This window comes from Phaethon lepturus, unplaced genomic scaffold (genome assembly GCF_000687285.1).
Source record: "Phaethon lepturus isolate BGI_N335 unplaced genomic scaffold, ASM68728v1 scaffold418, whole genome shotgun sequence".
NCBI classification, from domain to species: domain Eukaryota; kingdom Metazoa; phylum Chordata; class Aves; order Phaethontiformes; family Phaethontidae; genus Phaethon; species Phaethon lepturus.
This window is the reverse complement of record NW_010555267.1, coordinates 82,168-109,805: the sequence shown is the minus strand read 5'-3', so window position 1 is coordinate 109,805 and position 27,638 is coordinate 82,168. Positions and strand designations below refer to the sequence as shown.

Sequence of the window (27,638 nt, the reverse complement as noted above, 5' to 3'; positions counted from 1 at the left end):
ACTAGTTGGGCATGTCAGGTGATAAATGTGCCAGCTAGTTTTAGTCATTTTAAGAATGCTTGAATTTTTTTGCAGTTTTTGAGATATTACTTGTTCTGCTGTATCAACTATGTGAATTTCTGTGAGCTGTAAATCCATGCAGGTCATCTTTTGAACATATATTACTTTAAGTAATACAGGATTCTTGGGCTCACTACTGACATAATGCAATAATGAAAATAATTTACTGAATTTACTGAAATAATGAAGAACATTTTTTTCTCCTATCCCATCTTAAGGCAGTGCCTTAAAGTATGAAAATTGCATTGAAAGGCTAATGCATTCTTGTGTGCTTTCACTTTGCCAGCAACACTGTTGAGAACATACATTCCATAAGTCTTTTGCTTTCACCTCCAAAAGACAGAATGAAGAAATATGCATTCTTACACCATCAAGCTGTTCACTGATATCTTGTTACTAGATCACATCCATGTACACGGCTGCCACATGGCTGCAGGTTATTTTGACTTCTTTATGTCACTAGTTTTTTGTTTGCAACATAGTGTTGCAGACCTGACATGCAGCTCACAGTGGGCTGTTCAGGTGCTTGTTTAGACCCCCAATGCCCTGATAGACGCAGATCCCCCTCCCAGAAAAAAGAAGTTCAGTGTCAGATAACTTCACATGCATTCTTGGGACTGGCAGAAGAACATGACGGAAGGATAAAATAAATAATAGTAAAGAGATATTTTTGAGAAATAATCTGAAAGTCAACAGAGTAGAGAGGAAAATTTTAAGCAGGAGTGGGTTCCTATGTCTGGATGAATTGACCTTGTGTGTAGCCTCTTTATTAACTTTTTGGTAAGAGATGAGTGCCCCAGTAGTCCACATTACATTGCCAATACGTATCTTAAGTTTCTTTCTGAAAAGATCTGAAAAATAACTAAGTAATCTAGAGAAAAATCTTAAAACATTATTTTTTAGGACATGTATATGCACCTGGTTTTCCCTAAAGTCGGTATAAAAATGGAAATGCTATGGATATCGTACATCCTATATTGTTGGCATCTTTGATCCTTTTTCATACATTTGAGATTTTACATTTTTCTTTTTTTAAACAGGTGTGGAAAACCTTGCATCTCTCAGTGAGATCACATGTGATCCAGGTAAATTCCTCCTAAACCTGTGTTTTGAAAAAATGTGCATTGCATAAAAGCTGATCTAGCAAATAGATTTTAAACACAAATATATACTTGAAGATTGTCATTAATGCTTTAGAAAATATGCAAATGTATGCACTTCTTTGAAGGAAGAGAACACTAACATCTTTAATAAAATATTAGTTGGACTTTGTTTTTATTGCTTGGCTCACTTTGGTTTAAAAAGAAGCTATTTGTAACATGTCTGATTTGCCTAATAACCTCAAAACCCCAAAATAAGATTAGAATACAAAAGCCTGCCTTTCATTATTGATGTTTGCTTAATTATTCTAATTTTTATAAGGCATATTACAAAATTGTTTTCATATCTGCCACAATAAACCTTCATGGATCCTTAAATCCCCAGACATATATCTGTTAAATCATCTTACTGTCACCTGTTCATATAAGAAGGCATGTGGGGGCGAGTTTCACAATGAAACCGTATTATTATGCCATATAGTAATACACATTGCAAGTCAGACTACATTTATTTATAATCGTTTTTTCAAAATAATTTTTCTTTTTTCTACACTGCATTCCCATTACAGAACACTCTCTCCATATTGTTCTTGCACAGTACATTTGAACCATTATTCCAATATAGATGCATTCAAAAATTAAGTATTGCACAATACGTAGTTTCCTTTGTTCAGAAAGATAGGACAGTTCTTTATGATTAACAAAGTACATGATTAAGTAGTGTTTTTATAAATATTAATTTATTTAATAAAAATACAAAAATATAAATATACATATATAAAAATATCATGATGAATCAACACACAGACATTCTTTAACTCAATAAATATGGCAGTAATATTAATCTTTTTTAAAGTATACTTTTGAGATTATGTTACAATACAAGTGCACACTGTCCCAGCTAGTAGGAAAGGTAATGCAAAGCAATTAAAAAAAATTATTTCCATCTTATTATTAAAGGCACAAAAAGCCTTTTATTGTCTTTTTATTGTCACTGAAAACCTTTCATCAGAGGTTTCTTGGCAGAGAGGGTGAATTATAGATTTTTAAAAATCTAAATCATCCATATTCATTCACGTTGACTTATTGATTAAGCAAACCCTTACTAAGACAACACCTATTTTTTGTAAATTTTTTATTCCCACGTAAGAGAGAGTAGGCCACTTTATCTAGTAACATAGACATGAATTCCACTAACACTGACCAGGTCACAGATTACTTTCTCAGTCTCTATCACTGTCCTCTCCACCATACATATCTGCTAGTTTTTTAAACCGAGGTCCCCAGTCACTGAGGTAATCATAGTCTTGGTTTCCCTCTGTGGTAAGTGATTCCAGGGAGCTGAGTGAATTTGCTATGGAATCATTTCCTTCGTAGGCATATGTTGCTAGTGAATCATAAGGAGGGGCAGCTGGGTCTAAATCATTTTCCTTTAACCTTCTATGAATAAAATCTTGGACATCAATGTTTTCCCAAAGAGGTGCAGTCCGTCTTATCTGAAATATAGTTTCTGGGATAACATCTCTTCTCATCTTACTTTCCTCCCTCGCTTCTGGATTTCTCAGTGTCCCAATGTCAAAAGCTTGCGTGTCTTCTTCACCACCTCCTTCATCATTGTATGTCACAATGTTGTCCCGAACATCATCCTTTGAGATGATCAAGGGTTCTTTCTTCCTCTGTCTTTTGAGAGCCGTAAACAAGACAACTAATACTGAAAGGAAATAATAGATGAATGAAGAAATGGGTAGTTGGAAATTAAATAAAAGAGCAAATATTTTGCATTATCTGTTGAACTGGAAAATTTTTAAGGCTGGGATGGGATTTTTAGTAGGAAAAGAGTGATAAAAGCTGTGTCCAAGTTGAAGTTAATAAGGAATAATGTTAATGATTTTATAGCAGTCAAGAACTTATGTTTTTTTAAAACTGTGGGAGCAATGATAAAACTGTTATATATTTGAAATAGATATACAATTAAGCTGAAGTGGAAAAGCACACGATGTCTTAAAATATATCATCCTACTAGAGTTTGACTTTGATTTTCATTTTGTGAAGTACCACCTTCCTGGCAGTCACTAGGGATAATTTCATCAAATGTAGTTGAATCGCCTTGGCAAAAGTAATTCACGCTCTTGAAAGCTGGTGAATTAGGTATTCCTAAGTGCCTAATTCACTTTTGAAAATGGGATCTACAGGGATCAGATCTAACGAGATCAGATTTCCTTCTGAAAATAAGAACCTGAAGACCTTCAGCTATCAATATTATTGACAAAACTATTTTTGGCTTCAATGACTCCAATAATTGAAATCTAATCTTTGATACTAAATATTTCTTTTTAAAAATGTGATCCCCTTGGTTTAAGAAATGTTAGTTGAAAAAGTCTTCCTTTTTGAGAAGTAAAGACTGACACCAAAATTAACCTCTACAGAGGATATGAAATACTGAAGTTGAGATCGGTAAATCATTCTGATGTCTAAATTATATTGATTTCAGTAGGAATTCAATGCTTAAATACATTTAAAAATCCGACCGTAACTCCAGTAGCTGGAGTAAATAGGAGATGCCAGTGAGATCATCTGTCAATGAGGTATAACAGTGGTTGCTGAATCACATATTACAGCAGTGCTGAGCACTTTTGTTGAGTCTTAGGGGCAAAGTTTTTACACTGAATGACTTGAGTAAGTACTGGTGAATAAAAGGGAAGATTGGACATGCTGCAGGTAGGGAGAGAGGAACCGAGACCTTCCACATGCTATGGTACAGTGCTGTGAATGTAAAGGCTGTTCTGTTTTGTTTGCAGTTTTGTACCTGTACAGGAACCATTCTTTTCAACTTTTCCTAATGCTAGACAAGTAATAGCCCACTTAAATAAGTTTAAGAACTTCATATACAAAAGTAGGACAGATCACTAAAAGGTTATTATGAAGAAGGGTCTTTCACAGCCCCGTACTTAAAATGTCTCTACCATTGTGGGCATAATGACACCAGTTTACTGTGTAACAGACTGCATCTCGTTGAACAATTAAATAGGGTGTTGAGGACAACACCAGCTATAGACTAACAATTCTGTTCAGATCCTCTTCAGCATTATGCCACTCTGGCTTCAGCTATGTCTGTAGCACTAAGTAGAGCAGGGTCTCTGACCCTGGGGCCAAGAGACACAAAGTGGTCACACTTGTTTTGCACAGCACTGGTCCCTGAGCCTCTTCTGAGTCTCATGTGCTATCACTGCGGTCCTAAAGCACACTTTGATTTGTGTTTTTAGTTCAATGTTTCTGTACTAAAGCATTGCAGCTGATCAGAGTGGTGTTTTCACAGTGAGCAAGTAAGGGTGTGTTTCATGGTATACATTTCATGCTCGATGTTGGGGCATGAAGGGTGGCTTTGAAGATGCAGAGCCTGTTGACAGGGTGAACTATGCAAGGTGGAGAGCCATATCTGTCAGAATTTGAACCATAATTGTCTGATGGAAGTGGTGCCCTGCAAGTTCTGCTGCTCTGACTATGCCTGGGCAATGTCCTGGGGAATCCAAGCTGGCTCATGCTGAAACCAGACCAGCAGTGATGCTTGAACCTAAGCAGTATGGACAATCACTTTGTCAGAGCTCGAGTACCCTCCCTGCCCTATGCCCAACTGTGCAGATATAGTTCCTACATATTGCCCTTCTCCTAACAACCTCTGTGGTCCTCTGAATATTTACTGGAGGTAGCTTGAATCCAGTCTAAAAACTTGGGAAAAAAAGTGATCTCCTTAGAATGGTATAAACTGACACCTGTAAGCTTGTCACTTCCCCCTTGGCAACCTGTGTTTGTTTGGACAGGTGCAGCAGGAAAAAGGTTTTCCACAGAGTTTGACTGGAAAGTAGAGCTGATGGTACTTTTAAGGAGGCACTTCTCTGGTAAGCGAGACAGTCAAGTTGCAGTTTTTATGTTCTTAACATCAGGTTATGAGCTAACATTTATTCTAGTTTCTTCATCTATCACCTCATCTTTCTAATGCTTCTGCTCTTCAACCACCCATCTAACTGTGCTTACACTTTATTTAATCAGCTGCGCTCACTACATCTTGCAAGCAATTGAACATTCCTCTTCTATGCTTTTGAGCTAAGTATTTCCTGAGTATCAAAATTACAAATCATTCATGATTAAATAGCTAGTATAATTGATAATTTTTTAACCACTGAGAAACTTATCACTCAGCTTCAGGAGTAAGGTTTTCAAGTCCTGGATCTAAATAAAGATCTGTTTATAACACAGAACATCTCTCAGATGAGCATGGTATCTAAAACTGACCCTAGGTTTTCAAATTTATTTAATCTAAATAACAATGACAGTCTCATTCTTTTTTCACATTCCTCTGAATAGTAATGGTGACAAAGAGCCCATAGTGGCTCCCTCTCCCACTCTCCCAGCTCCTTTGCCATCTTAGAAAACTGTTGGTAAAAAAAAAAAGAGAACACATCAGGTATGAAATATTGTTCTGCAAGGTCATGAGAATAAGGAATTGAAGAATATCAGGGGTCTAGAAGTGACCAGACCTTTGCCTAGCCAGTTAAACATCTCGTCACAGGTACTTGCCCAGCAGGATAATGATGCAGAGGAGAATGGCAACCAGTGCCCCTGTGCTGAGGCCGGCAGGGAGGAGCAAGGCCTCAGCGCTGCAGGACTGCATGTTCCCCCGGCTGTCGCAGGCACACACTCGAATGGTCAGCGTGCCCGTGCTGCTCTGGATCGGGTAGTCGTTGTCAAATATTATGATTGGCAGGAGATAGGTACTCGTCTTACTACGGCTGTATCCATTTCTTCTAGTCATAATCCCCGCTGTGTTATCTAGAATGGAAAGGCAGAATAAATACATGTTGCTGGGTAAGTTTTATGTGGTATGGGGGCAGGGGGGCTGGTGGTACTGGTAAGCAGTTACCTTTGTTGTCTACAATGGAGAAGTTTGGATGAACAGCAAATTCTGGCACCAACTCAAAGAAAAATTTGTGTCCTCGAGGAGGCTCATCTTTGTCAACTGCACTCACAGTCTGTATCAGCTATAAAGAAAACAGTATTTCATGCCATTTTAGAAATCTTGTGTTTGAAATACCGTCTCTGCTCTTCATGTCCAATGACTCTCTAGCTGAAGATATAAACTGATGTCCTAAGCCAAATGTTCCCCTCATAAACACAGAAAACGTTACAGTAAACAAATTGTTGTTTTATTGTTTAAACACGTAGTGGAGGATGAAAAAGGGGCCAGTCCTTACTGCAAGACAGTCGTGTGCTTTGATTTGTACTCAGTAACTTGCAGTGATACAGAAACAATTGCCCTTCTGAATAAGCCATAAACCTCCTGTGGCCTCATGTAGCAATGACACAGAGTAGTGTGTAAACCAGTTGTTAAGTGAGTCTAATTCCCAGTCCACCTCATCTGCTCCTGGTGATAAATTGGAGTACTGCAGTGGCAGGATGTTTGATTCTCCTGAGGTAATAAAAAGAGATGCTTTGCTCCCTCCTAAACTGAAACCTTTGGCTGTGGAGCTTTATAGCTGCCCTAACAAGGCCACTGAAGCCCGGCTGGGAAGGAGTGATAATAGAGCCAGCGTAGGGTTAGAGTGGACTATAAAAAGAGAGGCTTCAGCAGTACCTTTGGATTGCACAGGCTTTCCTGTTGCATCAAAAGATGTCCAAATATGTGTACTCATGTATGTATAGACACACATATATGCTAGCAATTTGACTCTACATGGTGCTAAACTAGAGATAGAGGCTAAGGAAAACAGCTGCAGAACTGCGGAAGGAAAAGCTACCTGGGAATAGCTGTGGTTTGTGAAATGACTTGCAATAGTTAACACCATGCTGGGTGGCGTGAGTCGTAGTAACTCCAGTGGGCTGTGTGAATGACTGCTAAGTCCTTTGCACTCCCTAGTGGGTACCACACTGGAGAGTGACCCACACTCCGCCTTGGCTTGCAGGGGCATGTTTGAGTTCAATCACGAGATGACAAAGCTTCCTAGCATGAGAATGGGAGCAATCCTCAGCTGAGCGTGCTGCAACTCAGTACAGGCTAGTTCCTATGGCACCTAAACTTAAAGGCAGAAAGAGCAGTCAGAATCGTTTCTTTCAAAGCCATGAGGGAGCCAATGCCTGTCTTGAGGTTTTCAAGTGTTTCCAGTGTGGAGGGTGTCCTGAAATCCCACAGACATCAAAGCCCCTTGTTATCAAAGACTTACTTTGCAGCTTGTTTTTCTGTTCGTTCCAGGGAAAGTACAGCATGACTTCTTCAAGAAATACAGTAATTGACAAGTAACATTGATATGATTTTTAAGCCTTGCCGCAATCAAGTAAGGAATGGCTTTTTCTTGTGTACTTTCCCTGAACATCAGCTTGAGTGGGACTTGAGGTTACAGTTAAATTTTGGAGGGTATTTAGCGTCTTTCAGAATGGAACACTGTATTAGACAAACATAATTATAGGGCTACTGAAAATACTAAAGTGGTTTTCTTACTGCATCATTTGGAAACCTGCTGTTGCTAGTGCTGTACCACACAATGAGTATTTGGCCCATCTTTTCTAGTTAATTTTGAGATACTTTTATTAAAGCTAATAATATCAAGTTATTAGAAAAGAAACAACAAACCAGTAGAGAAAGTCTGAGTTTGGCTCATTCACTTCCTAGCAGCTCCTTTTAAATCAACCACATTTTTTTTTATATCATTTCCTTTTTATTTTTGAGGTAAATTTAGGAACTTGAAAGGTAATTTGTGAACATCAGCCTTGTACAAGAGGGTGTGACTATACTGAAGGCAGGATTATGCAGTTTTTCTAAGTGTGATTAGAATAATAACTACATATTAAGGTCTCTTCACTTTTAAATAATTTGATAACCATTGCCCTTTAGATATTTTTTTTTTTAAGTTTTAGCTGTTTCCCAAGATTAGCCAAACCCCTGTTTATGGCAAAGTAGCCTGTTCAAGTATGTTGCTGAGTCTCCAATTATGTCAATATATTTCCTATGTCCCATTGCTTTTCTCTTTGCCATAATTTGCCTCTGAGAGTGGCAATACAGAGAGCAAGACTAGGATGGTGCTTAGTTTTAGTTTTGTATTATTCAATTAAAAAAATGTTATATTGCTACAAAAAAAAAAAATCCTTCTGATAGGACTAAAATACCAAATTGACATGAAGAAATTTTCCTCTCACATTTTTACAAGTTTGAAAAGACAGAAAAAGTGTAAAAGTACCAGAGAGAAGAATTAGAATAAATGATAATATTTGTGCAATTATTTATGAAAAACTCAAGGAGAAAATATACTGATATAATAGCTATCAGAAATTGCAGTTGAGTATCTTGGGGGTTTTTGAGATGTAATCAGTGAAATGTGTGGAGGATCTGGATTTGATTCCTTTTCATGTGGAAATCACATGGAGAAGGACAATTGTGCTAGGCATAGAGGAACCTAATTACACTGAAAACTTATTGTTGAGGGTAAGGCTGAAGAATAAAAAAACCCACAACCACCTTATTACCTACTCTAACTATTGGCTGTATAAATTGAGAACCAGCTGTTCTTCCACCAGGAAAGATGGGAGAATAAAAGAACAATGAGAAAGGATGATTGCAGGTGAGTTTTTCCAAATGATAAATAGGTGAAAGGAGATTGGAAATGTTATCTAATTAAGTTTTTTTTCAGTTATACAGCTGTAAATAAAAGTGATTGATGTTCATGATAATCGTTGCAGAAATGAAAGAGATGTGGCTATTTTAATTTTAAGTATCACAGGTATATGGAAAAATTTAGTACTATTTTGTGTACCTTTTGTAATTTCATGTTGGAAATGTATTCTTCTGTTTTGAAGCAGTTAGGGACATTGAGTTATAGTCACTCTTCACTGGGACTTCAGAGGAAGTTCTCCGACATTTTAAGATTTATGAGGGAAGAGTTATTTCAAGAAAATTACATTTACACAAATATCTTTCAAGCATATCAGGCTTAGAAAAGATAAAAAGCATTCATTTTTTTTCTTTCTTCCGTAGTTTCCCATGAGAATGAGAACAATTTGGAAAATACAGCATTATTGTCATTATTTTGAGGATTGTGTGTGCGTGTGCATGTGCACTTCTAGGCAGTTAAAGAAACAATCTCATAATCTTGAGTGGATCTTATTGGGTAAATTAAAGTTTTTAGGGGTCACTTTTCTTTGACGGTACTGAAAATTTAAACATAGGCATTGACATAGATTTTACTCTTTTACACTCAGGAGAAAGTGGTTGTAACAACTTGACAATGTAAGATGAGTTGTGAATGAGGAATTATTCCCCTGTAAAAATTCCTTAAGAATTTCTTTCATGATGAAGCCAGAGATTCTGTTAAAGGGTTTGGACATATTTCCTATTGGCATCATCTTTTCAAATGTGGAAATGGTTTGGTTATGATACTGTTTTGTTTTGCTGTTCTCCTGGATACTGTGCTTTTAAGGCCATGACTTATACCACAGTCAAAATTGTGATTGGAGTTTATGTTCAGGCTATTTTATAGCTATTCACAGTCATCTCTGAAAAAGTGATTGGGAATGAATAAACTGGCTACTAACAGATTCCTTATGTATATCTGATGCATCCTTAGACGTAGCCTGCTCTCCAGATTTCTTCAAGCTGTTTTAAAGACAGAAAGTGAATAAAATCTATGTGGGGGCATTCACCAATAACAAGGGTCCCTGTGCACTTCAGAGCATGCCCTTACTGTTCCTGAGGCTGCATTTTTGGACATGCAGAGCTGCACAAATAGGAGACTGCGGTCATGGGCTCAGCCTTGGGACTGCCTCTAGAAGACTACAGGAACCATTAAAGCAAGCGTTAAGCTAGTAGTACATCTTTAACAGTATAGAGTTCAGAACCAGATAGCCACTTTTTAGGTGGGCTTTTCAGCCTGTGCTGGCTTGGCATGTCATATGAATAAACCACTGCTGCACATTGGCTCCAGGGTACACAGGGCAGCACTACGCTTCAGACAGATTCTTGGAAGGTTCATTGAGGAAAGCCGAACAAGATGAGGTCTATGGGATGACAGATGTAATATACAGGAACCATTAAAGCAAGCGTTAAGCTAGTAGTACATCTTTAACAGTACAGAGTTCAGCACCAGATAGCCACTTTTTAGGTGGGCTTTTCAGCCTGTGCTGGCTTGGCATGTCATATGAATAAACCACTGCTGCACATTGGCTCCAGGGTACACAGGGCAGCACTACGCTTCAGACAGATTCTTGGAAGGTTGTAATAACAGATGTAATATATTTTCAGGTTAAAAATTTCTACTACTAAAACAAAATTTGAGACAAATGGAATGTCCACTTCTTTTCAAAACAGCAGCACATTGGTGATTGCTATTGTATTTTTAAAACTTTTTTTCAAAATTCCTTCTTTTAAAATTCACTATAAATAAGACAATGAAAAACAATGTCACTTTCACAAGAGTTAAAAAATGGTCTGCTGTTGTAGACAGTGCCTTTCTGAAGTTTTAAAACAACGTAATTGTCATGTAGCGTGAAAATTGTACTTCCAGTCTTGGAGAAGACCACTGGAGACAGATATTGTTAAACTAGAGATACAGTAACAGCTGCTGAATTTTGTTGTTTCTTGTATGGGATTATAGATATGCAGAGGAGTAGGCCTTCAATCCCCTTGAATCATTTGGGCTTTCATTCTTGTTATATTATGCTCTTAGTTAAACCTGGATATCGCACAGCAGAGAAGTTTCTCAAATATCATTTATCTACTCTCAGCTGGTTCTGAGATGAGACTTAAAAAGTATCACTAGGGACATGAGAAAGGAATGTTTCGGACATTTTGCTATTTGTTTCTGTTTGCCACTTTTTTCAGAAGTAGTGTAGGAGAGAACAGAACAAATCCTGGATCTTGGAGCACTGGTGATGTCATTCTTTACATTTATTAAACTTGTTTTGTGCTGCAAATATTTCTCAAGGCATCTGGAAAGATCTCACTACTTCATCTGCAATAAACTATGAAAAAAAGCATTGTGAGAGTGACTGCACATTTGACAGTCATCCAAACGTAGCAGCGTGCGGATGCTATGGGGGAATGGTGGAAGAGCAGCTTTGTGTTTCTCCTGTTCTTTTGTCCTCTTGTCCCTTTTCATGCCTGTATGATCTGGTAGGGTCAATCACTAACTGATCTTGCATCCGTTAATAACACAGCACAGTTTAAGTGGGTGGGATGAACATTTTAGTTCAAGTGTCCTCACACAGAAGTGTTTCAAAATCAGTCCAGCTGTCAGTGGATGCCCATCATCACTTTGTGGCTTAAGTGATCATACATGTTTAGGCACAATTCTAGCCTATACACCTGTCTGGCTCTAGCTGCAGAAAGCAGCATCCATCACATGTGTGTAAGCCGGAAGAGACCTTTGATCTTGACGTTTTATGTCTTAAGAAATATTCTGAAACGCCTGCCACTTAACAAAACTTCATGTTTGGTCATGTAAAACAGTTTCGTTTTCTTGGCTCTGTTCCACAAATGTGTTGGCAGTTTTAAACCAGGACTGAATGCTTATCAGAAGTTGGAAAATGCTCCCTTGAACTCCAAATCTTACTTCAAAAGAGAGACAGAGTGTTAGCATGTCTTTCACTAAATCAAGCCAATAGGTGTCTACCTAGAGAAGGCAGCTACAATGTATAAACAACTCGTGACTGATAATTAGCAATGGCCACATGGAAAATGTGATATCCGTCTGCTCCATCTGAAAAAGGGAGGCAGGGTATGGAGATTAATGAAAAGAAAAATCTGCCAGCTTTCTGAAAGAGAAGACAAACTCTTTCTCTCTTGAGAAAGCCCCTGAATGGGAGGAAAGAATGCAGCCTCAGTGCAAAAAAAAGCTACACAGGTTATTTTCTTAAATATTATTATTGATAGGTGCTGAAATTAGCTAAATTGTTCCTAGTAAATTGTTCAGTTAAATCAATCTCCTTTTCAAGTAAATCTTCCTGGTTTCCATGGAGAGGACTCATCCTCTAATCCAGCGAGAAACACCCAATTAATTCCTGTGACAGGGGCATGAGAGACCTTATACCAGAGTCTTCCCCACAACAGTCCCTGGGGCTCTAGCATGCCATGCAAATATTAGGGGTTTCTAAATGGTGTGAAAGGAAGGCTGCGTCATGCTTTCCTTTAGTCTGTGTATTAGGCAGTGGAATGGGACTCGCATGGTGACCTATCTCTTCCAGCCTAATGAACATAATTGTTTATGCACCTCTAGTAATAATGTTTCTCCATTGTTGTTTGGAGACAAAAGAGTAGCAGGGGAGGAGGAGAGACTGTAGGATTTTCTTTCCTCTGACCCTCCTAGGGCTCTCTGAAAAACACGATGAATGCAGCTTCTAATATCTGCTGATGTTGAGAATGAGTAATGTCGCTTGGCGGCAGAGAGCAATATTTGATCATTCTGACTGCTCCCTCTTGCAACTGAGATTGAGAGAGCAATGTGATTAATAGCTGGACCTGATTAAAAAAGATAATTAAAAATTAACTAAATATATTTATCTTCTTAGTTTGGCTCTCCTGCTATGGGCACCAGATGTAGAAGCACTGCTGTGATGTGTCAAGAAGCAATAACAGTTCTAAGAAGACAGCTATTTTGGGTGATCTCTAAAATAAGGTGGAGTAATACTAAATGAACACAACATGATTCTATATCTTTATTGTATTATAAGGACACTGCTAAAGATGAGTAATACAGGCTATCTGGAAGCTGTCATCCTTGGCCAAAATATTCAAGTGCATATCTCTATATTCTTTGCTATTTTTAGGCACCAAACTAAAAGTAGTTTCATGTACTCAAGGTAATTTGTTTTCTGAAATACTAAGACAACCATATGTAAGTGTCCAGATATAAACTCAGATGCCTGTCTTGAGGAACCCAATTGTTAACAAATAGAAGAATGGTCTGGATCTCTCATTCTTCTGCAGCTACACTTGATGAACACTGTGTTTCTAACATCTCTGTGGATTTTTCCAATTAGTGAAAGCAGTGCCTGGAATTACATTGGTATGCTAGATGGAAGGGAGGTCTGAATAACAGTATGCCAATCCAAAAGACCTCTGTCATTTCTGTTGTTAAACAACCACAGAATTTACCAGAAAGTTAAATTACATTTGACATATTAATTGATATTTCATCAAGTGTGCTAGAATAGATGGAAACTGGGTTAAGAAATCTGACAAGCAGTATGCCTGGATTGAACTTGGTTCAAATATATGGCAAAACCTGTGTTTGTCACTTGATAAAATTGCACATGATTAGTTTCAATGAAACTTTCATTATTAATCTTTCAAACCTTTCTTTGTGTTGTGCCATTAAAGTACATGACTCACTTTGCCAACAGTTTGACATTTTGTACTGAGATTTTAAGGTTTATTTATCTCAGTTTCATCTCGTGCAAAGAGATTTTGTTGCACAGACAGAATTTAGGTCATATGCTAGCTGTTTGAAATTAATGGATAGGATTACTTGGATGTATTACACCTGGAAAACCAGCTTATAAACCATGAAACAAAACTATGAGGGTACAATAACCAGAAGTTTAGGAAATTTCTGTTCGTTCTATAAGGCTTGAACTGTATTCTTATGTGACAATTTATGTCACTGGTTAAGACACAATGTTCTGATCATAAATCTTAGTTGTTTTGAAAGGTGCTCCTTGTTCATTGTTCAGATATCATAATTCCTTCCACTGTTTTAATTAAACTCATCACTGCCTTTGATATCCATATTCCTCTATTTATGTCATTTCCATCAAAAATAGTAAGACTTTTTTGAAATATAGTAAGCCTTTCTTGAAAAAGAATTAAAATAATGTTGTACTTGAAGGTGTGGCTATGTTAACTAAGGATTTGAAAAAAATCCAGAAAGAAATGGAATTGTCAAACAGTATAAATAGTTTTGTAGCATTATGCATAACTAGTTATGAAAAATATTTTCTGATATTAGAAAGGAAAAAACACCTTAAAGTACAATTTTGTGTTATGTGATATGTTTTTAAACTAAGGTAAAATCCTGCATCTTTAATCCTCAAACCTTTTTTGTATCAACTGGTAGTTTCTGTAGGAAAGTAGGGAATAAAGAGGTTGGGTTGGTTTGCGGTTGTTCAAATTAAGATACGCTGAAGTTTTCATGATGTTATTCCAGGATTGTTTCATTACAAGTTGCGTTCAGTAGCGTAAGTATTTGTTTACCTGTCCTGCTTTTGCATTTTCACAAACAAATGTTTCATAGTATTTGGCAAATTCTGGTGCATGATCATTTATGTCTAAAATCCGGATGAAGACAGGTATCTGGCTACTTTGTTTAGGATTATCTGAAACAAGAAAATTATTTATATTACAATGCAAAGATTTACAGTCTATGAAAAGACCTGAAATTATCTAATATATTTTTCCCAAGAGACATTAGAAATGTTCATTTATCTTGATTATATTAAAACAATTATATTTAATTTTCTACTGACATACATTCCTTATGCATAAAAGTCCTATTTACATTTGAAACAAATAATTCTATTATAGTATATATGTTTTGATATAATACAAAATATACTAAAATTGATTTGCATTAAAAACAGGCCACTGAGTTATTATTGACTCGTATTCCATACATCCTTGCAGTAAATGATTCATTGCAAAAGCTGTTTCCTGAGGTCAGTCTGTCAAGAACATTTACTTATTCAAAGCAGTGAAGTAGTTAATGTCAGTCAACAATGACACAAAAAACCAAACCCAAACAAACAAAAAGCAATCAAGTTGTCCTTTCTCCCCAAAATATAAAAATCAAAACAAAAAAAAAGGTTATTAGTAGATGTTATCATCAATTGGTCTTCACAAACTTGACATCCAAGGTCAAGCTGTCACTAGAGATGAATCTTCCAGTACACATACTGAAAATGGATACCGTATTTGACCAAGCAATGAAAAAGCATTTATGGAGAAAAGGTATCAGTCTTTTTGAAAATGGGGATGTAATCAATCTCTCCATATTACCCAACTCCCAGACTGTTAAGCACATAAACTCCTGGGAATTCTATAAGGAGAATGAAGGAAAGGAGAAAAGTTCCCTAAAACCAATGTCTCTGTTTCCCCTCTGACTGTTATCAGTTGGCTTGAAAGGAACAGGCAGGCAACAGACATCCAGATCTAAAAGAGTCCAACAGAATAGTAAAGAACCCAGGTGCAAGACTTAGGGGCATGGTTTGCTTCAGTCATGGAAGGGAAAAAATTCCCTCTAGTCTTGGCTTCAGATGAAGCCATTTCCTGAGTTAACTTAAAGCAGTTGAGGTAAAGCATAATTTCCTCCCCTCTTTACAGTGGTCATTTGGACAATGTGTTATTTGTCCAACATGGACATCTTTTTTGCAAGTATTTTCTCAAAGATGTAGCTTAGAATACAGCCAGTGCATCACACCTGCACCAAATTATTTGCTGGGAATTCTTGGGGAACCAGTTAACTTCTCTCATATGTACTGTATATGCTTCTGTTGAGACTAAGAATTCCAAATTATCTTTTAACAAATGGGTAAAGGTAATCCTAAAGTAGTAAATTGAACTTTTAGATGTGCATTTAAAGATACTGCCTATAGATGATATCGGAATAGGAGCACAACTAATGAAACAAGATAAATCACAGCTACTGTAGAATTTCAGTCTTTTCTCAGTTCTAATGTTCTTCCAAGATAAATGATCTCCAACTTACTGATTTCAGTTGCTATGACAGTGATGTTGTGCCAGGGAGCTTCTTCCCGGTCAAGTGGCTTTGAGATGAATAAGGATCCATTTCCTGAATAGATGTTGAATATTCTGTCAAGGTCAGTGTGTCGATCCACAGAATATCTGTCAAAATACAGTACAACTGAGCATCACTATCTCCTGTTACATTGTCTAGTTTAGCTCACAGCCACCTCTAAAAGTTTTATACTTTTAACTGTGGTTAACCAATAAAGTTTTCTTTACAATTAACCTAAGCCTTCCTGTGGCTGCCTGAGGAGTACAGCATATTACAAATACTGAGAAATGATTTTTTAAGACTAGTGAGTGGGATGAAAAGCAAACTATTTATATGGGCAGTTTGTTAGGTTGATATTTGACTTTACATTTTAGCTTATAAAGTGAATGCTGGAATAACAACTGAAAGTGAATATTCTTAGATAATATTCTTGCAAATTAATTGTTTCTTGGAGAACTCAGACATCAAAGGACACACATTGTAGATATAATTAATTTATAAGATGATATTTTGGAGATGTCACAATGACCATCAAAATCACTAGAAAAATCTTTGGATTAGTTGTTGTTTAAGATTAAAGTTCTTAAAATCTTATTTTGTGACACTTGGTTTTGTTTTGTACTTTCCCAGCAAAGAAAAACTTTTTACAGGCATTTTTTTTAATTAGTCTAGTAGTTACCAGTTACTATCAGGTTAAACTGAGATTTTATACATAAATTACTTAAAAAAAATTTATTTTCTTCCTCCTCTCACACATCCTACCCCAAACTGTACTCCTGCAGGACATAACAGGCTTGTTCAGGAATGCAGAAATCATGTTTCCTAATCAGTTACATGGTAAATGCACAAATTTCAGTGCTGTGTTTTTCACTGCAGATAATAATAGCAGATGGCTAACATTTACAGAAATTTCACAGCACTGAACTCTTTTGTTATGACTTTCTCGCAATCATTTCTGATTTAATTTTAATATTAAATACATAGGCTATGGAACATAGCAGACAGAGTTATGTCTAGGGGATTATGAAGGTACAGAAGGCTGACTGCTATCAACAAATACGAAGAGTAGAAAGACACCATTTTGAATATTTTACTTAAGTTTGCTGTTGGAAACATGGTATAAAAGCTTAATCTTTTGAACAGTTTGGTGAAAATACTAGAACATGATGCCAGTTAAATGCTGACCTCTTCTTTCTTTTTACCTGGTGCTTATAGGCTGTCCTTCAGAAGCATACTCTGCACTGGTAACTGTGTTTGCCTTCACAAGCTCCCATAGATATTCCTCTGCTTGACACTTTTCAGTAGCCCCTACGGGCTTCGTTACTCAGGTAGCCCCGTATTACATCGCACTGTCATCACACTTTGTGCATGAGACTAAAGCATTTTATATTGTGTAATGGCTTACTTTATTGCATTCTTTGTTATATCTGGATCTTGGGCTACAACCTGCCCGATAATGCTTCCTTCCTTGGCATCTTCATCTATCTCTATTAAATACCAAGGTCTGCTGAACACTGGAGGTTCGTCTATGTCTTCCACAGATATTTTGACCAAAGCCGTGTCTTTGAATGGCCCCAGCTGAAGAAAACGAGGATCAGGATGAGTGTTGGTTGCTTCCACTCTTAAAGTGTATAACATCTTGTTTTCAAAATCCAGATGCTGGGGAGCAAATAATAATAATAATAAAGAAAATTGTGTCACTTTGCAAGAAATGTTAGTCAGTTTTATAATGTTGAATTAGAAGTGTAGGCATTTTTAGAAGTAAAAGCGCCAAAATTTAATACATCTTGGAGAAGATGGAGTATATGAGTGCTTGTTCTAGGTATAAGAAAAATAAGGATTATTATATGGCAGCAAGGCAATTATGATCCCTCTGCCGATTACTTGTTCAGATTCCTGGAAAACTGGGAGGGGTCAATCTATAGAAAAATAGAAAGAGAGAAAGAAACAGGGAAGTTGGACTCAATCCACAAGTAGGTATTGATAAAGGTCTTATTTGTCTTACCTTATTTGTAGGAACAAGGACAATTATGCCAGCTCTTAAATGTTCTCTGTTGTATTTCCTTTTTCCTTACTTCATCCCCGTTACCATCTACCCTTGCCTCTTTTGCATCAGGAGTGACCCAGACCTGTCCCTGAGCTCCATATTTCAGAGTAAAAAGAAAACTGCGAAGACTTATTTCTAATCTGTGTGACATTTATATTATGTGTATCCATATATGTATATGCATATATATTAATATGTGCACACATGTACATGGATGCACATACATTAATATGTATAAGTTTTCAAATATATGTGGTAGATCTCGATTTTATATATTGTATATATCAATTAATTGGTACTGATATGTTCAGTAAGAATAGAACTGGATATAGTGTTCAGAGTTTAACAGTCTGAACACTAAAAAACAACCACTAATTCTGTCAGAGATGGTATTTTGAATTAAGTTTTTGGCTGTGTCTTTGCTCTTTGGACTTCCATTGACATAATATGTAACAACTTAAGTTTCACCAAGGTTGGACTTAAACCAAGACAGATTTTAAGTACTGGAGATACCTGACTGCTGGACAGATCAGAGAGGGACAGTGTAGCCTTGGAGGTGTAAGTTCATCAAACTTCAGGTGAACCTCTAAACCTTGTGAGCCCTACTGCAGCATTCGTCTAACAAACCCAACTGTGAATTGAACCCCTACAGGTTTTCACAGCCCTAATTCAAAAGCACTGTGTGCGAGAGTATATATATTGAACAGACAGCAACCACTGAAATATTGCTTTATGTGAAGTGACATGCCAGTAAATTTCCCTCGAGACTTGACAATAACGGATATCTGCTGAAGAAGAGGAAGAACAAAACTAATACAACAACTCCTTGGCAGCCTGACCCCTTGTGAGATCTACCCTCCCTTCCCCTGGAAAAAGAAAAATAGCCGTAACATCTGAAGAGCTAAGTACATATAACAGAGAGGGAGAAAAAATAAACCTTTTTGACAGTTATAATCCCTTCCTGTGTGTCCTTGTCAGTGACGATATCAAACATGTCTGATCCATCCCCATTGGAGATGCTATACTCAATCTCTGCATTTTCACCCACATCGGGGTCATTGGCTTTAATTCTGCCAAGAGGAGTCCCAGGTGGTGCAGACTCAGGGGAGCTGAACTGGTAGGTGCCTGGAAGAATGAAATCAAGCATTTGTTATTTTGAGAAGTTTTGTTCTTCTGAATAATAAACATCTTCAAGTTCACCTGGATTTTTTAAGTAACTTAAAGTTTGAAACACTTTAAGAAAAAATGCTGTTAGTCATCAAACTTGAAAACGGAGTTTGGAGTTGATTGACAAACTGTCACAAAATTTTCAAAGTCATTCTTTAAAGCCATTTAGTACTGTTCTTTTACTGCTTTTTTTTTTCTTTTCTTTTTCTTCAGCTTTAAGGAACAGAGAAACTCAATGGTAAGGCACCAGTTCTAACCTCAATTATTTAACAGTATATGTATTTTTTTCTCTCAGTTTTCTAGGAATATTCCCAAATATATTTAGAAGTACTAGGGGATTTTGTTTTATTTTCTCAAGGTACGAGAGTTGAAACCAGTGTGGATTTTGGAAAAAAGATGAAAATAGAATAGGCTTTTTTTATTATTATTTTGAAAAATATATTCAAGATCTGTAGGTGTTCTGTGTGAAAGTAATTCATTCATCCATTATTGGTAATACATACTAAAGAGTCATGGTAAAGAGCATTTGGATACATGTTCATGTTAATTGCTATAGTTAATTAAAATGCAGATGCATTCAAATTTTCTTTAATGTACTCTGCACATACTTTTTGTGCTCTTTCAATGGTTGGTTTCATTTAATGTTTTTATAATCAGGGGTTGCTAGAACGAATTCTGATTACACAGACATCTTAATCTTACCTATGTCTATGAAAAGTGAATTTATATGTATTTTGTGACAACATTTGCAATAAAAATCTAATTATAAAGACATACTGTTGAAGAAAAAGCATTAATTAGATGGTTTTCTTGACCGGTCAGAACAAGACAATGAAGACCTTTCATCACTAGCAAGACACAAGTGTTTCTAAACCAGTATTTTCAGTTATATGCTACCAAGAAAATGTAAAAATGCCTTCATATATTAAAATGTTTTACATGTGACATTCCAGAATCTGATGTCTCTTTTGATCTGGTTTCTCGTGTAAATTCATATTAATTTGCTGAGTGAAGTAGTAGCATTGGAAGAATACCTTGAGAATCTGGACCTGACAAAATTAGCACCTGATAAAATGCACAATCCTTATTTGATGGGTCCAATAAGAGCCTGTATAAATTGTGTTGACTTGTAGTACAGTACAGTCAAGTATCTTTCTTGCAACTAGCCTATTTCCTATATTTACATGTCCTTTGCTTTCTTTTGAGACACTTAATGGTTCCTGAAGATTCCTTTCAAACACAAGGACTATACCAAACATCTGAGTGATGAATGAGTTTCTATCCCCAAATATACAGACCAAATAAAAAAGAGTGCCACTGCAAATACCTTATATTTATGTAGTTGTGTAACAAAATGGAAGCTAATGCTTGATGCTAGATTGTATTTGCTGTTATAAATACAAGATTGCAAGTGAAAAATCAGCAGTAGACTGTTTGGCTGTAATGCACACAGATGAAAATGCATCTTATTCCATTAAACCAGGCCAAAAATGGGATGAAAGTTAGGATTCCTGGCAGCTAACCATAAGTTTGAAGGCTTGCTCAAATTCAAGGGTTTGGCAGGTGAAACAGAAATACTGTAAGGACAGATTTAATCACGCTACTTATGACTTCTTCCAGAATAAATAACTCCCCTTTTGCATCTGAAAGCATTCCTTCTTTTTGTGGTGCTGAGTGCTACACATTTTCAGCATGCAAGATGGCTAATTTGGGTTAGAGTACAATTGAATTAAAAATGTGTAATTTTGATGGTGCCATTTAAATTCAGTTTAGGCCTGTGTCTTTTAACTGTCCAGGATTCCTTTCAGGAAACAAAACAGAGAGAAAATCTGTTCCTTCTTGAAGGACCTTGTTCCTACTGAACAATCAGTACTTCACAGTGTACTCTGCCATTTTCCTTTCTTCTGTCCCCCTGAGAAATCAGTCTTTAGTTCTTTAATACCCTAACATTAACTCCTGTTGCTTCCATTTGCAATTCACCCTCTGCTTTGTGCCACATTTTTAATTATTATTGCCTTACATAAGAGAAAATGAAAGATAATTATTTTGGGAAGGAGCAGACTTCCAGAACTAGATAGTTCTTTGAATGTATGCCCTTCTTCATAACTATCTAAGAAGAAATCAGAACCTCCGGATGTTTCTCTGGTTTCCTAGGAAGTGTTGAAAACCACCCCCCTGAGGAGAAACAAAATGAGAGGGAAAGGTCATCAGCAAAATTAAAATTGTACCATTGAATAGATCCCACAGTAGGTCTTCTGTAGCCCACCCAATGTGTTTCAGTGATGTTCAAAGAAGAAAGCTACAGACAATATTGTAAGAAGCATCAAATTGTGTAAATTTCTCTATAATTAAGTACCAAACCCAAAGCTTATTGAAATAATCAGAACTTCCATAGACTTCAGGCTTCAGCTAGTCTTGAAAGAAGAGCATCATAAGGAACAAGGCTAAAAAAACCCCAAGTTACTTTGTAGTTCTATGCATTCTTCAATCATTTTTAAAAATTTAATTTAATTTAATTTAATTTAATTCAGCAACAAAGCTTACAATGCAATGTGCTACAATGCATTCTAATTTAGGTTCAATAATTCCTATTTGCCAAAATATTATGGGCTATATTGTGTTATACATGTTTAAGCAGTATTCCCTCCTGAAGTCAAACAGGAAGGTTGGTTAAAAATTGTTATTTGAGTTTGCCATGTGAAGGTGATTCTCAGCAAGTAAACTGAGTGTGAATACAAATTATATCTTCTTTATGAGGACTTCAGTATTTCCCCTCTCTTTTTAAAAAGCAAACTGTTATTATGAATTGAGAAAAAAAATTATATGCAATTTCAAGAACAATTTCTCCCACATTGTCAGAGTTTTCTAATATTTTAAAAAATCCGTTCTAGGTTGAACTGTTTACGCTATTCTGAGTGTACTTATTGCCATGGCACTGAAGTGCTTTTCAAGTTTCTTCAAGTCCAGGAGAGCGTTTTCTAAATCAGCTTTTTTTGTTCACTCCTTGGTGAATCTGTAAAGAGAGTCAGGTCCCTAATCAGTGCCAACAAGCAATTCAAATTTTATAATGTGGACATTTTTCCAGCAGGCACTGAACTGAAGCTGTAAATTTTTTCGATCTGCAGCCTATCAAACAGTTATCAGATGCTGATTATAACAGCTTGGGATTGAATTTAAACCAGTGGCCTAGGATGAAAGGATCTGTAGTATGCTGTGAAGCTTTCTGTGTTGTGCACCTTTCAGTTGTTTGCTATTTTTTATTCTACAGAGATATTTTTTAAAAACTTAATCATGTCAAACTGGTCTAGATTATCAAAAGCATTCAACATCAAGAGCTGAACACAAATTACAACTACCTAGACCAAATGCTTATACTTCCAGCAGAGCAAAAGCTTAGACTTCCACCTGACAAACTCTGCCTGTGCAAGGTGGTACATGAGAAAATTCGCTGACATATTTGCTTGCCTAAGCATGTGGAACTACAAGTTCCTCCAAAAACTGAACCCCAAATCTTGTAATTAAATTCCTCTAAATACTTTCAACTCCCTGCAGTTAGCTTGGGTTACTGTTACAGCTCACATTTCTGTAAGCGGAGTAAGAATGGGAAGTAAGTTTATCATTCCAAGAAATATTTTGCTATTAAAAAAATGGAGGCAGAGATTCCTATTTGCCTTAATAATGCTGCAACATAAACAGACACAACAGTGGGCCAGTCTTTATACTAAAAAAAGGGAGGAAAAAGATCCCAGATGGTGACAGTGAAACAGCTGTTTTTAGAAAGGTTCTTTGAAAACAAAAGAACTATTAGTTGCTCCATACTCTGGGGGAAGCGAGGTGGATTGTCGTTGACATCAGTCAGTGTGATGTTCACGGTGGTGGTCCCTGATAGTCCTCCCATCTGGCCTCCCATGTCTTTGGCCTGGATGACCACTTGATATCGTTCCCTGTTTTCTCTGCTCATGTCTGGTAAAGCTGTCTTGATTATGCCTTTGAGAAGAGAGAAAAAGCAGAGACAGAGAGATTGAAGGAGGAGAAACACTACCCACTTTAACCTCAGAGTTTTTAAAAGGATTCACAAAGACATACTGTGCAGATGTTAATCCATAGCAATCAAAACAAGGTATTCTGCAATAAGACTTTCAATCTATGGTTGATTTAATGTGATTTTAAGAAAAAAGAGAAATAAATGTAACAGAGAAATTTTTCATTGCTTGTAATGTGCTAAATCAAATTAATTATTCTTTCAATGACGAACATATAAATGTATATTTACATCTGCTTGCCTAACCACCTGCTGCCATCAGTTATTGACTATGTGGTACTGGTCCTGTTTCCATGCTCGTGCCTGGTAAAGATGTTTTGAGTAGGGGATTGAAGAGAAGAGACAAAGGAGAAGGACAGGAAAAGGTAGAAAAGACCCAAACAGTTTAATCCTAGGCAAATTTGTTATGCTCCTTTTTAAACCTGTAGCCTTACTATACTTTTGACATAATGCCTTTGCTGTATTTAAAAAAGAAATTGTTTCAAAAGGAAGCCATCATCTTAGCATGCTCAATGGAGTAGGATCTTCAGGGATTCTGGATTCTCAAACTAGAAGTTTTGATAACATGCAGGAACTAATGCAATGCCTGCTAAATCTTATGTGCATTAGGATTAGGCATCTGGGGCAGGAGAGGGTGGTGGTGGTTGGTTCTTTTTTAAACCCCAATTTTGGATTCTGTATGTACAAAGTTCACACAAGTTTTTCTTCTTTGTGTCTGTCTCTTATCTGATTTCCTGCATAACAGTGAAAAAGGCTTCCATTCATGTTTTACAACTTAAAAGTATTAATGCTTCTTGTTTCAATTCTAATATCTGTTCAAATCAGAGTACAGTTTCAAAAGCACCTTGAGTTAAAAATTGTCAGTGGTCAAGAATCTATCAAAAACTTTTAGAAATAATTTATCTTTAGGGATTTTTTTTATGTTCTAGTCTGAATTTGTCCAGCTCCTTTTTTCTTTTCTTAAAGACAAAGAGATTAAATTCCCAGAAATTGGTGTACAATAGTACTTTAATACTTTCACAATTCTTTGGACCCTTTACAATATTCCACACCCTTTCTGAACTGTTGACCTTTACAGTTAAGAGTTGTCTTCCGGAAGTCTTATTCATAACAAACAAAGCAGTTCTTCCTCTGCAACAATATTATTTTAATAAAAAGGCATATATATTATATTGTGATTCCAGTTTCCATTTAGAAGTGTGTCAGCTTTGTGTCAAGACATATGATGTCATACGCCTGTTCCAGAATTTAAATGCAAGTGAAAAGTATCTTGATCCCCGCATCCTGCCTCTGTCATTGCAAAAAATGAGACTGAATGGATTGCTAACCTGTTTCTGGATCCACTGAGAAATATGGCTGTCCCTGGAGGATGCTGTACACCACTTTGGCACTGTTTCCATAATTGGCATCATCAGCATCTGTGGCTGTCACTTGAATAACAGATGTACCTAAATAGGTACCAAACAAGGAATCAGCAGATATTAAGAAGGCACCTACTTCTTGTAAACCACACACAGTGGTTTCAGTATTAAATTCAGGAAAAAATTAAACAGCATCTGGTGGAGAAATCCAGTTTTTTCCTACCCGAGCAAACAGTAGAATAAAGTCTCATCTTCCTCGTGACTAAAACTAAAATCATTATCACTTAATCTTCATGTTTCAGTTAAACATGAGTAAATGCATAGGGATTGACACATGTCCTTGAAACCCAACACAGCATTAGAATCCTTCTACGATTTGATTTTCTTGGTAATCAAACAGGTTTGAAGATTTTTCTCTGGTAATAACATGACATCAGTTCAAACTTTTCACTTAAAAGGTAGGTAGCTGCTGTGTAAAGAGTATCATTATGATTCTGAAGTTTGGCTTAATCAGTGAATTAACCTAAAGCAAATTTCCCCGTATTCATTTTCTGCTTAGATGACAACCTCCAAATATCTGAAGTCAGGTTGAGCAAAAATTTTATCTCATTACAACTAATTATTAACGCGCTTTTAAGAAAATCAGCTTGGTTTTGGAATAAGAAATTCTGGGGTTTTTTTTTCCTCTCTTGATCAAAATTATCCACTTATTTGGCAAATAATTGCCATTAAATAACTACATTTTTTCAGTGTTCACTTATTTTGCATGAAAATAACTTACCCATGTCCAGTGATCACAGTGAGAAGCATATAGGCTATATGGGATTAAGAGCACTATGAGCCAATACATTTGGATTAAAAGCAGATTAAAGCTTCTGTAAAGCCTTTCTTATAAGGTATAAAAGGACAAAACTGTTCTTCACAAGTTTTTATTTCTAAGCAATTTCAAGACGTCAGGACACATTTTACTAACACAATCTAGAGCTGACAAATGTCTGGATAAATGTAGACAGTCCAATAGCAAGAAGGTCCTTAACTCCTTCCCAAGGGCAGAAAGCTAACTGAGAAGCAGCTTGTTACCCTATTTTTGTCTGGGTATTTTTTATGTATCTCATTTTCCTTAGAAGAAAAAGGTCTAGTGAGCACTGTCCACCTAAGTGATATAATTTCCTTTTCCTTTTTTTCATCATCCCTCAGCTTCTCTAGATTGAAGTTCACTCAGATAACTTGCAGTCAAGTATCCGTCTTGACTATAAATTTAGAAGATGCTCATTTAGCTGTGACTAATGGAATTGAAGGAAATCATCTCTACTGTTGCTCTTCAGTGTATATGAGGGATTAGGGAAAGTAGAAATCCAGAGTAATCAAAACAGATTTATGGGAGCACAATTTATTATTAGGCCCTGTTAGATGCATCTGTTTTCTCATAGTACGTAATACCAATTTACATATAATAATTTTACCTATATAATAGTAATAATTTCCACTATTTCAGGTTATCTGAACAGCATGACAAGAGGGGAGGAATACTTTTTTCTCTGTAACAAACTAGCAGAACAAAGTTGTAAAAATGTTTTTTCACAATTCATCAAACTCTGAAGAGGATTTTTGTCATTAGCAATCTGTATTACTTTTTGCCTGGTTAAACAGTTCGAGGTCATCTGTGTGTCAAGCTGAGCTATAAAGATAATTCTGAAGAAGTGAACATTTAAGGACAATTTTATCACTAGCAGTGTCCAGCAGAACTGCTCATCTGGACAAAAAATGAAGACATTTTTTTGAGAAATGTAAAGTTCCATGAGTCCTATCTACTTTCAAAAGTGCAAATAAGTTAAATCCCATGCCCTCCTCAAGACTAACAGTGAAAGAAGAGTCAATATCACTTGCTAGCCTGTAAAAAATATAAAAGTTATCAGTAGAACTGTATATTTATACTGTATGCCGCTGCAGCATCTAGAAGTTAAGAATCAGGGGAAATTTATATCTCCATTCTACACTCCCCCCTAAAAAAACCCCCAAAATATCTTCATCAGAAAAACTTATTGCTATGGCATCCTGATCTAGGCACTGTCTTGTGACTGACACAGAGGTTTGAGTATGGTCATAACAACTGAATGCACATTAGCTTTCTTTTGCTAGCATACTATTTTGATCAAAAAAAGAATGCTGAAGCCTGTTTTGATAATCTTTTTTTTTTCTTTTTTTAAAAAAAGGTGTTTCAGAGCTCAGAGCAGTCTTTGGGAAATTTCTGTCTTTATCTCATTGGAATGTACATTTTTGTTTCCTGAGGCTCAAGTGCCATATAATTATGGTTGCTGAGGAGAGTACGGAAGCTGTAACCCTAAAGAAACTTTGGAGGTCACTACCAGATAATTCAAGAGGATCTTATATAGAATGAGATCTCAGTATAGTTTGCAAAATACTGATGTTTCCTTTTATTTGTCAAATTCTGTGGAGTGGTGCAAAAATAACGTTTTAACAGCTGCTGCTTCCTAGTAAAGTAATAGTAAATTTGTGAAAAAGAGTTAACAGAAGTATATCCTCAAAATTTGTCAGCATGCACTTCACTCTCTTCTCTGCTAACAGTCTGCTATCTCATAAAGCAGGGTCCTCATGGATGATAGGCAATGCTTGTGCAGCTTTTTTTAATGAGGAAACAAACTTCTTTTAGCTTTTGGGGTCTGAAATTAAACCACGAAAGGCAGTGCAATAAAGGAACTTAGCACTGGTTACCTTTTTTTAATGAGGAAACAAACTTCTTTTAGTTTTTGGGGTCTGAAATTAAACCACGAAAAGCAGTGCAATAAAGGAACTTAGCACTGGTTATGAAGTAATTGGTAACAGGGCAAAACCTGTTTGTATCTTTTTAATTAGAGACAGCTATGCTTTATCCTTGTCCCCACCTGAATGGTGCCCACAGAATGTGGATGTATTTATTAATTTCTTTATTTATGGTCTAGATTACCTCACAAGCAGCCTTTTGTCCACATCTGCCAGCAGAAGTCAGCACGATTTAAAATATGAATCAGGCTGCTAGGTTAGAAATGAGCAGCTTTCTGAGATACTTCCACAGCTGTCAACATGAGCAGG

General features: G+C 36.4%; 1 protein-coding gene across 1 annotated transcript in view; it reads right to left on the bottom strand.

Moving 5' to 3' along the window:
- Positions 1 to 1,970: 1,970 nt before the first annotated feature.
- Positions 1,971 to 27,638, bottom strand: part of CDH9 (cadherin 9, type 2 (T1-cadherin)) — a 67,460-nt gene continuing 41,792 nt past the window's right edge. The window contains exons 3-11 of the mRNA XM_010292086.1: positions 24,516 to 24,635; positions 22,965 to 23,132; positions 18,916 to 19,103; positions 17,337 to 17,590; positions 15,902 to 16,038; positions 14,392 to 14,513; positions 6,079 to 6,196; positions 5,736 to 5,987; positions 1,971 to 2,871 (exon numbers count right to left, since the gene is read on the bottom strand). Of these exons, the coding sequence (XP_010290388.1) occupies positions 2,384 to 2,871; positions 5,736 to 5,987; positions 6,079 to 6,196; positions 14,392 to 14,513; positions 15,902 to 16,038; positions 17,337 to 17,590; positions 18,916 to 19,103; positions 22,965 to 23,132; positions 24,516 to 24,635 (1,847 nt within the window). The 3' untranslated portion in view covers positions 1,971 to 2,383. The remainder of the gene's footprint in view (positions 2,872 to 5,735; positions 5,988 to 6,078; positions 6,197 to 14,391; positions 14,514 to 15,901; positions 16,039 to 17,336; positions 17,591 to 18,915; positions 19,104 to 22,964; positions 23,133 to 24,515; positions 24,636 to 27,638) is intronic.